The following is an 11,357-nucleotide window of genomic DNA, read 5'->3' as shown; positions in this document are numbered from 1 at the left end:
CTTACTACAGTACGCAGACTGGTTACTTCGCTCACGGTTCACACACTTCACGTTCCCGTCTCTCGCCTCCCCTCATCCCTTCAAACTTTACCTGCATTAACCAAGTAGAGACACCATGTCGCTGCACGCAAACTTACAGCAAACGAGATAGTATTACTCATATTAAATCGATCCAAAAAATATTTCCGGGTTGTCCTACACCAGGGCCAGCGGAAAAAAACTCGTAGGTTTGTGAATATTTTATGGGCCGGTGAGTTGGGTTTGTAAAACGTCTCTATTGAGTATAAGCATATGCTGATGTAAGTAATTATATAGATTTTTGTTTAATGATGACAAAGTGTTTTCACAGTGGTCACGTGATCTGCATCTAAGTCCTCTCATATCACGCCAGCAAATCACCCATAATCCTACCTGCTTTGAAAAAATTGCCCCTACTGTCAAACATGATGCTCGGTCACTTGCATCCAATATCTTGATGGATGGAAGATTGCAAAGTTTGGTTTGATCACGTGACTGTCAATAATCGGCGGGTCGGATTCGTCACGCTTGGAATTGAGTATAAGTAGTTGACTTAAAGTAATCCGTTTCAGTTGTTGGCAAACGTGTCCCTCACATGCGGCCAATATTTAAGGTGAAAACCGTTTGAAGTGCAGTTTTGAGACTTTATTTGCGGCTCAAATTAAAGGTAAGAATACCAAAAATATTTTCTATCACATGCTAGCACAGTTACATAGATTTGTTTTCTTGTTAACTTAAGTTTCCGAGTTGACCATTAAGCCTGTACTACCTGTTCCAAGCGAAGCGCTTGTTTGTTATGCTAAGTCAAGCGATCACTCTATAACTCCACGGCCGTGACTTTCGAAATCCACACGGTTGGTTGTTCATTGACACTGCTGTAAAGCTACAAAGCCGTCGGAACGTCCAGGGCTCGGTGTGTCCGGCAAAACCTTCTTGGTTACGATTACATTTTAAAAATTTTCAGAACACCGGAGGTGTCTTCGGTTTTTCATTTCAGTCCGTTACCAGCCCTAAGATACCCGTAAAAATACATAATAAGAATGATCCCATACTAAATATGCTCTTAATAAGAAATATCTGTACAGACATTTAGCGATGAATCACTGCTACACAAATGGGAAAAAACCCGAAATATTCGCCTATGCTGGCTCTCGTAGCGCTCGTAAAATACGAGAAAAATGAAATTTACTCTTAATAAACCTGTAATAAGTGATTCAGGAAGTTTTGTCCCCTTTCATCGATTCTAGGTATCGGTAGATATTTTGTATTATCACACTTCTACTGCTATGTTTTAAATTTCTAAACCCATTGAAATGCGGCGTAGACACTCCGTCGGACATGACAAGTTCTCCGGTGTTGAGATCTTCGACCAGGAGATTCGCCGAGTGCTCTCGTGAAATTTCGAAATGCTCGGATTGTGTACTACGACACTTCCTTTGGAAATTGCACCCTTTCAAAAAATGGAGGTATACATAATTGTCGTTAAAACTACACGAGAAGAGAGAAGAACATTTCTATATGCAAGGGTAACAGCGAGTCCCTACCCGAAACCGCCACTTTGCCAGTGTGTTTTCAAACAGTGAATGAAAAGTCATTCTACCCGCACTGAAACAACACTCGTTTTCCGTTTATGTGTATTAGCGCCTTAAGAGTTTTTCAATCGTATTTGTTATCACAACTAATCACACCATATTAAGAACACAGATAATTATCCAGGATGTAGTAAACGAAACTAACGTTCTATTCCCCTTCTCAAATTTTAATTTTCAGCGGCAAAGCATGTTGTCATGACAAATGAAATATATCAGCGAAAGGCTCACTTGATCCGCACTAATATTTTATATGTTTGAAGAATTCTTTTAATAGTTGATATCTGAAAAAGTTGCACTAATTTCACGTGAATATTTGCTTTCCTTATATTCTGATAATCAATTCAAACAAAACTCCAAAAATGTACTGTTTGGTGTGGAAACCCTGCGGAAAAATATTTTGATAGATACTTTGACACTCTGAATCTGATTGGATGGCAACTGCTATAGACATGCAGAATTTTTTTGGAAAACTTCGAGAATTGGCGTTGCTTGTTCGCAATCATAATTTGTTTTCAACGTTCAATGCTTTGCAGTCATCGTTCATTTCCCGTTAATCATGGACAGCATGTTAATTCAATAAAATAAGCGTTTTGTGGAGGAAACCAATGACAGTCCCCATTGAAGTCTCACCCAAATATCAGCGTTCCGCTCTTTTTTGTACAGATTGTGTGGCTAGCCTCTCCGTATTCTGCACTAAGACGGAAAATGTCAAACTTAAATGTTGTGTATATATCATTCTACATTCATTACCCCATCTCCTATCTGCTCTCCTGTCTGTATATGTCTGCCTCTCCATATATCTCGCTCGCTCTGTCTCTCTCCGTTACCACATAATCACGATTCACTTTAATTGTCAGCCCATGTCTGTCCATGTTTTTCTGTGCTTTTGTCTTCCCTATCCTGTTCGTATCAACATTGTACGTATGTGTGTATATATATATATATATATATATATATATATATATATATATATATATATATATATATATATATATATATATATATATTACAGACAATGAAAGCTTAGATAGAATGTGACTGACGTTCTATTCTTACATCCATATTCACTATAAGTGCAAACCCTAGCCGTGTCCCCGATCAGATTATTTCTGTTGACAAGTGATCGTCCAGCCGTGAAGATGTATGCATTGTCCGTGCTCAGTGTTCGTTATTGTTCGAATCAATTAATTTCACGCGGGCTAATTTTCGGAAACGGCACTTCAAAAGCCTGTGTACATTGTATTAAGTAGGTGACGCCCCTCCTGAAATGTACACAGCCCTATGTGTTTGTTATTTTTCACAATTGATACCCAGACCCGTTCATGGGGGTTTGAAAAAAGTGTGTGAATTTTTACAACCATTTAACATTTTTCATAGGATCGGGCTACTAAATGGTAATGTACCATGGCTTGTTCATTTAATCTGTGTCAGAAGTCCATTGTTAGCGACTGTTCGCATATTTCAACCATGCCAATGGTTTCTTTGGTGACGACAAGCACAATTTGTGTGTACTTGCATCGCCGGATACTAAATGTTATTCGTAACTGCGGTAAACAATGACCATTTTTTTCACTACCTCGTCGATTCTTACATGGTCTTTCTTGCATGTCTCTCCCTCTCCTTCTGTCTGTTAGTCTGTCTGTCTGTCTGTTAGTCTGTCTGGCTGGCTCTCTGTCTGGCTGTCAGTGGCCTCTCTCTCTCTCTCTCTCTCTCTCTCTCTCTCTCTCTCTCTCTCTCTCTCTCTCTCTCTCTCTCTCTCTCTCATGATAATAATAACCTGACTTTTTTAAACGATACTCGAATTCAGCGACGAAAATCTTTTTTTGCGGGAATATTTCCACAAAAAAACTTTTTAATATGACACAATTTTCGTGAGCTATAAATGTGTTCTACAACTACAAAATCTATTTTGTTTCCGAAATGAATGACTATTTTGTGTTCTAATAAATTGGCAACAGGCGATTTAGGCAAAAACACCCAGAACCATGATTTTCGCAGATTACAAATCTTGATCTATGTGTTTAATTGCGTACGGCAAGACAGCAGGCCACGCGCGATTTCCTTCAGTGTGACCTTGCTCACTGTTACCATTGGAGCCATATTCTACTTTAAAAACCCATTCACAGGAAATTACACGTAACGTGTTAAAGGACTGTGCACTTTCTTTTCAACCACGGTGCACATAATAATTGGACTCCAGGCTCTGTGGCGAGTACGGATTGCTTCGTTACGCCAAGCCGGTTTCGGAGAGGCCAGGCCGGAAGGCCATGTCGACATTCCGAGCCACGGCGGCCGTATCGGGTTCACCCTCTCATAATACGCTTTTGTGCGAGGGGTAGGACACGGACCACGATGCCGCTCTTCGCTTTTCACGTCGTCAGACCGAAACAAACAAAAACAAACACGGCCACAATGTGGCAATTGTCGCCTGGCTGGTTATTCCTTTTCCCGTTGCGATAACGATCTATTAGAAGGTATACCTTATGTGGAGTAACAAAGGAGATCAAAGCTCTATGAAAAAACACAATCCGAACACAGCTCGACGCCGGGTTTAGCGGATGCGAAAAGGCCTGCGTGCTAAGAGATAATATTATCATACGCCGAGATAAAAATCTAAAATATTTGAACTGGAAAATTTATTCCTAAAACAAGTATGACATTACAATTAAGTTAACCCGGGCGACTTTCACCAGTCAGACATTACTTTACGCCTCGACGTTTCCGGATAATAAACAGGTTCATGAAAAAATAGTGCGGATGAAACAGAATTTCATTTGTGATGTTTTGGATTTAACCAACGCAAGAACATATTCTGAGTGTAAAACAACTTTTGCATACAGCTCGAGAAACAGCTACAATTTCTAAATGGTATACGTTGGTAAAAAATCTTCCCCACCTGTGTCTAGGTTTTGCTAAACGCTGTTATATTTTCCCAATATTTGTGTGGGAAACTCTGCTGTTCGGTTTAATAACGTTTTGAAAAGAAATTAACGGCAAAAATCTACAACAACCCTACATTAGAATTTCCTTCTTTCACCAGAACCGTATTTAATCTTTTCCACCAGCGAGGCAAAGTCAAATGTGATGTCAGATATGAGATTAGAAAGAGCGTGTTCATCTTCCAAAGAGAAAAAAAACTCGCTTTTCTCTCTTTTTGAAAATTAAATCGACAATGACTGAATATGTATGTATACATTTTATTTGAGGTTCAAATTTTAAAATTATAGTCCAAGGGTCAACGAGGTTATGGCTGATGTTAGACCATTACAATTTACGATTTTTATATAAGCACTTTTAATCTCTAAGAAATTATTTTAACAATTTCTGAAACTTTTTTCTTTTTTGATGCCATTAAATTATCAAAATCAAAAATGGAAAACATATGCTTCAGATTTCGAATAGCGAAACATATTATAATTATGGTAGACAATATAGTCCAGGGCCAGCATTTTAATCTTCTGCAGTATTTCAGTTTGTTAACGTTTGATGGGCAAGAAACTTCCTAACTTCGAGAGCATGCAGAAATAAAAAAAATGAGACACTTCAGTGTCAGGTCTGGAATTATTTTGATTCGATGAAATCTGCGGCATCAAAGGAAATCTGAATTATTTATTTTGATTTTTCCCGAATGCCTATGTTGACAGGAAACAGGCGGCGACAGTTATCGCTACCGTACAAGTGCGAACTGCCGCTGTCATGCATCTTATCGAGGGGGCGTATCATTCACCGGTCCAAATACACATACACCATAATAAGTCTCTCTCCAATTTGTCTGTCACCAAGTGTTCGATTTCTGTTTTTATGACTTGAAATCATATTCAAAGTTCGGCACATTGACATTCATTCATTCATTTATCCATTTATTCTGTACCAGTTTTGCGAAAAGCATACTGAGCAACAAATAATTTTTATCAAATATTTAAATCTATTCATCCCTACATATTCAACATTGAATATTTCTGTTCATCTCTCTCCGTCTCTGTTTTCCGTTTCCTCGTGTCCGTCTCTCTAGCTATCTGTATATCTGTATATTATGTATACACTAGGATATTTGCCTGCCTTCGTCCCCCTTTTCAGTCCGCCTCAATCTGTGTATATCTGTCTATCTGCAGATGCACCCCTGTCCCCCTCCCTTTCTCCTCCTCTCCCAGTCCTTTTCCCTGTCCCTTACTCTGTCTGTGTGTCTGTTGGTCTGTGTCTGTCTGTCTGTCTGTCTGTCTGTCTGTCTCTGTGTGTCTGTCTGTGTGTCTGTCTGTCTGTCTGTCTGTCTGTCTGTCTGTCTGTCTGTCTCTCTCTCTCTCTCTCTCTCTCTCTCTCTCTCTCTCTCTCTCTCTCTCTCTCTCTCTCTCTCTGACTCAAACTCCAGTGAAATATAATTATATACTATAATTTGACGTGTATGGGCAGACCCCTAATGTACGGAAAACTTGTATTCTTATTACACTTAGACAGGTCTTGTCAACGGAACTTCACGCATGGCAATATAAAAGAATCGAAAATAAACAAAGCAAAATTTCAGCTTTATATTCCATGTAGCTTGTCAGTCTGTAAATCTTACTGCCTTTATCATTTGTTTGAAAGCTAATCAAATTCGTTATCTTATAGCGCCAGCAAACAGTATAAAACAATATTTCTTCTTCATTACTCCATTTCATGAGTCAATATTCAGGCTCAGTATACGACCCTAATAAACCCAAGTTGTTTAATCAGCATGCGAATGGGGCAAAATGAATAAATTCAGGGAACCATTAGCCGTGAGACATAAAATCAAGGGCCATTATAGTGGGCCTCAAAGGCAGGGTGTATTTAATCTTTGGATGACAATGTTTTGAATTTATTTTCATTTTTCGTTTTTTTTCAGAAAAAAAATTTGACGAATTTGATAATCGAAAAACATCCACACTTGTCCAAGAAGGTTTGCGGATGAAGGAGAAGCACAAGGTTGTCTAGAAAAAAATAATCACGAGGCGACGAAGCAATACGATTTTTTCATCTCAGCCTATTTCAGCAAAGATGGAGGATTGCGGTACCGAACCCGTTGCCTATTCCACTCCGACGTGCGTGCAGCTTGGCATCCCGATGACCGAATGCGCACCGGGGAACGCCTTGGTGATGACCGGCGAGCCGCGCTCAGAAGACCATCACGTTGCTATGAACGCCGTCTTGGACCCTATCTACCCATCCTCCTACATGCCTTCGTATCCAGGCTACGTCCCCCTACCTCATCCCTTCGGCTATTACGACTACGAGCCGTCGTTTATCCGCCGACGGAACGAAAGGGAGCGAGAGCGGGTACGATGCGTCAACGAGGGTTACGTACGGCTTAGGGAACACATCCCCATGGATAACCCAGAGAAGCGACTCAGCAAAGTAGAGACACTGAGAGCTGCTATAAAATACATCAAACATCTTCAAGATGTTCTCAGTGATGTCCAGAATATCGATCCCAACGAGAAGAAGTCGTAAAGAATACATATGAAAGTTTTCCGTTGCAAAGCAAAACTAAGAACACAGAAATATTTATATCACCTCCCTGTAACTTTACAACCGGGTTTTGATTTCAACACACGTGCTATGTTGTGTCTCTAGCCAACTGCGGATAAATCGTTTGCATTGAATCGGTGACGTTTATTTGTTTGTTGTTATGGTTCGCAAACAAACGCATGCGACAACAAAGGCTGGTCGAGAAAAGTAAGGAGGAAATTTGAAGAACGCATGCGTTAAACTTCACAGCGGTGCAGTTGATGCCGTCAGTTGTACTTTTGATTGACGATAAACCGAATTTCGTGAATATCACTGAAGACAGCAACACAGGACTGAATTACCATCCCTTGCCAAGACATATACTAAGATATATTTAAGTGTATATAACCATATTATTTCTGAGGGCATGTTCCAAAGTGAAGCTCAGGTTCACCAACACCATATTGACAAATTTGTGTAAATTATGGCGCAATTTAGAAAACGAAACATTCATCAACGTCAACGAATGATTCTAAAAATGACTTACGATTAAAGATTATGGCCGTGGCAAGGGGAAGTCGAAATCACTGTAAAGTGCTGCACAGTCGTGAAACTGTTCTACCTCGTTATGGAGGCAATTGATAATCACTCACTTCAAAACCCGCAGACGATACTGACAGCGAAAAGGCGGGAGCTACCGGCGTGTTATATGCCTGACGTCGCCAAGAGCAGCAATAGCAAAAAAAAAAACGTATTTACAAAAAAACGTCCCATTTTGGACTTAGATTTTCGGATAGCGGCCGAGCAAATTATCAGAGACAAAAACAAAATCGTCTGTCAAACCCTTTTCTATGTCAAGAAATCAAATAATCCGAAACAAACGTGCTTCATATTGAATCTCTTCACGAACATATAAATGCATAATTTCAGTCCCTTGAGGTGAAATTCGTGTATTACTCTTGTTCCGTAAAATGTCTTTCTGGATGCGAAATAAAATGTCGCCTTTTTGTATGATATCTTTTGATTGTGTCCGTCTTTCTTACCTTGATTCCAATAGCCTTGCAGTTTTTGATTTTGTTATGGATGGTATATGAAGGTAGAATGCACCGTATCGGGAACAGATAGCTGGCTTCACAGATTCTAGCAATACTCTGCTGGTAACACGATTGGAACTAATTTGGGATAATTGGATGGTGAAGTAATGTCGATTTCATCTACAAATGTAATCTTATCTACTTTCCTTTTACGTACACTCTTGTTTTTATGAGTAATTTGCAGTATTGCAACATTTAGCTATACGGCACCTAACTCTTTTGAGAAATTTGAAAAATATGAAAATCCAATTATCCCAAATTATTTCCAATCGTGTTGGTATGATACTTGTGAAGACTATATATTGGAGTTTGTTAAGTGAATGAAGTTTTACGTCTTGTTTTGTAAAATGTAACCTTTCCCCATAGAGTTTAACAAAGCGAATACATTGAATAAAAATATCGGTGAATTTTAGGCAATTTGTTACTTGGTACCAAATTTGACAGGTGTCCTAATTCTTATTCTTAACTATGAAATAAATTAGAAGTATTTAAAGTTTCTTTGACGAAATTATGAGCAATAGTCTAAGTCTTTCAGATTTTGAGGCGTTAACAATTCAGATATTTCTTGAAGCATTGTGTTTGTCACTAAACATCAAATATCGCTATACCATTCTAAGCAAAAATCTGAAATTTTAAAGCCCACACTTCTCACATTGCATGTACTTCTATGTGTCAGCCTAGGATGTGCCGTTTCAAAAACTCTGATTTCTGAGGCAAACCCTACAATCTTAAAGAATATTATCAGTATTTTTGTTGAATCGGTTCTACGGACATACACATCTCGCAAAACAGAATGTTTTTTACCCAGACTTTCCTCAGAGAAACATTAAAACCACTCGTCTTTCAAAATCAAGGATGAAATTCAGGAGACATCGCGTGAACTGTTTGGTATTAGAGAAATGTTCCCAAGATTTACCGAACGGGATCTTCCAAACAAAAACGGTTGCTGTATTAATTATGTGGGGGAATCGAGTTTTAATCTGCACTAACAAAACAGTGAAAAATTAATTTACTTTACAGACTTCAAAATGAGTCTACCACGGTTAGTGGACAAAGAACGTATTGTAACAATTTTGAAATTTCGAAAATCCGTCTACCTTAACGTTTTCATATTATGACTGATTTTCGGTCTGAATCGGTGTGTGACCAAACGGAAAAATATCCCAGGCAGATTGACTTTATGCATATCATCTGCAGCAAAATATTGCGTGACAAAGAAGCTGGTCTTTATGACCTACAAGTTTTTTGAACCGAAAAAAGGCAAAAGTAATTTGCCGTAAAATCTATGTTAATTGTATTAATTTCTGAGTATCTTCAATATACCCGGCCTCGGCAACAGCGTGTGAAAGAACAGAGCAATCAGAAAACATTCCTTCAAAGCTTTAAAAAGTTATTATATTTCATTTGTAGCTATTGCACTCTATCTTGCTTGATTTGAGTCTTTTATTTATTTATTTTATTTATTTATTATTTATTTATTTATTTATTTATTTATTTATTTATTTATTTATTTATTTATTTTGTCATATTTATTCATATTAACTTTTTGCTCAAATCGTGTTGTTTTTGATGTTTCTTTCATGTACATTTGAGTATTTCGCTTGTACAATTCCGTGTCGTGCAGATCCGGACTCAATCAAAACCTTAGCTGTGTCCACTCAGTTTTTTAAACAATACAAATATGCTATATTCAAATATGCTCTTTATAATTATTTTTAGTCGATATTGACATTCATGTGATCAAAGACAAGTCGTAATCGACTTCACGTTCTTTTAAACGAACCTTAAAGCACAAGTTCTGTTTCGGTCTCAAAGCCACCGGTTTAAAACCAAAAATGCCAAACACATATCAACAGTAGAATATTTATTAGTGAAGTGAAGTATGTTTAGTTTAAAGATTGGATTGCACAAACATTTCGCAGAAACACTGCAGATAATGATCATATTATTCGGAACCGATATGCTATATTTTCACTTCGTATAAGCACAAAACGACTTTTCAGCCAAAAAATTTAATTTTGAGTTCTTGAATTCTGACGATTCTGTAATGCAACAGAAATGCATTTATTTTTAGAAGAAAAAGATATTATAAGATCAATTGTTACATCGCCCTTTTCTGAACAATTACGACTCACAGTGGCATAGAATATTGCTATAGCTAAGATATAATTATCGTGTACATCGTGTATATTAATGCTATACTTATATACTATTTCGAAGATGACGAATAGAGCGCTTACACGTATATGTTCCGCACAGCGCTCTGGCTATGGTAGCGAAGCATTCAACTGGGTTTACAATATAGACATTTCGTTAGCTATGGTCGTAATCTCGGAAAGACACTCTACTATCGAGCGATCCTCTTGAAATCAGTAAGGCAGAATACACCTCGAGGACAGAAACTTAGACTCTCAAATTTTTTACAATACTGCTCGGATCTACCACCTACTTGAGTTAATTTTGAAGCTCGAGCATTATAAAAAATTTTCACCGGCTTATTTTTGTGAAAATCGAACACTTTTTTCTTCACAAAGTTAACACTGGGATGGCGGTCACTTTAATTCGTGCTGTGAACCTTGAGTTTTATTCTTGATTTCTAGAGGGAATGGTTTAAAATATCCTTGCGGAAAGTTTTGGCAAAAGTTTACGTCTTTCAATTTCAAGGAGCGTACAACCTTGAAACACAATGTTTATAATCAAAATGTGCGGCAAAAGTTTCTTGAATATCAGTTAATCTTGTCTTTGGCTAAGAGTACATTATTTCTTTGAAAGGATATATTTCCTGTACTGGGTCTAAAGCGAGAGTATTTGAGTGCAGAAAATGCGTTTCTCATTCATGAAGACATTGTGCATCCGCTCTGATAAAGATTGGCATCGAGGCATGGAATGTGATAGAAAGGAAAGAAGAGAAAAGGAATATCCTGAGTGTTTCAGGGAAAATATTTGACGTTGTAGGCGATTAATTGCCGCATATCTGTGCAGCCTTAGATCCAGCAAATAAAACGGTCGAAAGGTTCCATTATCGATCGGCAGGTGTTCAGATTGTGAGGCATTATGGCTGTCACGTGACACGAGATGCGTGTAGAAAGCGACTTAAATGTTTCAGATGAATTTATGCCGGCAAAAATTCATTTCTGAAACTCACTTTTTCAATATAGGGATTCATTCATACTATTTTTCCCTATAAGGA

The 11,357-nt window shown here is 38.1% G+C and overlaps 1 protein-coding gene across 1 annotated transcript; it reads left to right on the top strand.

Annotated features, from left to right (window-relative positions):
* The first annotated feature begins 531 nt into the window (after nucleotides 1-531).
* On the top strand, nucleotides 532-8,087 carry LOC139148707 (achaete-scute homolog 5-like). The gene is made up of 2 exons (XM_070720187.1): nucleotides 532-685; nucleotides 6,472-8,087. The coding sequence occupies exon 2, from the start codon at nucleotides 6,624-6,626 to the stop codon at nucleotides 7,074-7,076; it is 453 nt and encodes a 150-aa protein (XP_070576288.1). The 5' UTR covers nucleotides 532-685; nucleotides 6,472-6,623; the 3' UTR covers nucleotides 7,077-8,087.
* Nucleotides 8,088-11,357: the final 3,270 nt, after the last annotated feature.

The sequence above is a fragment of the Ptychodera flava genome, chromosome 2 (assembly GCF_041260155.1).
Source record: "Ptychodera flava strain L36383 chromosome 2, AS_Pfla_20210202, whole genome shotgun sequence".
NCBI lineage: Eukaryota > Metazoa > Hemichordata > Enteropneusta > Ptychoderidae > Ptychodera > Ptychodera flava.
The sequence above is the reverse complement of the archived record's forward strand: the minus strand, read 5'-3'. Positions and strand labels throughout refer to the sequence as shown.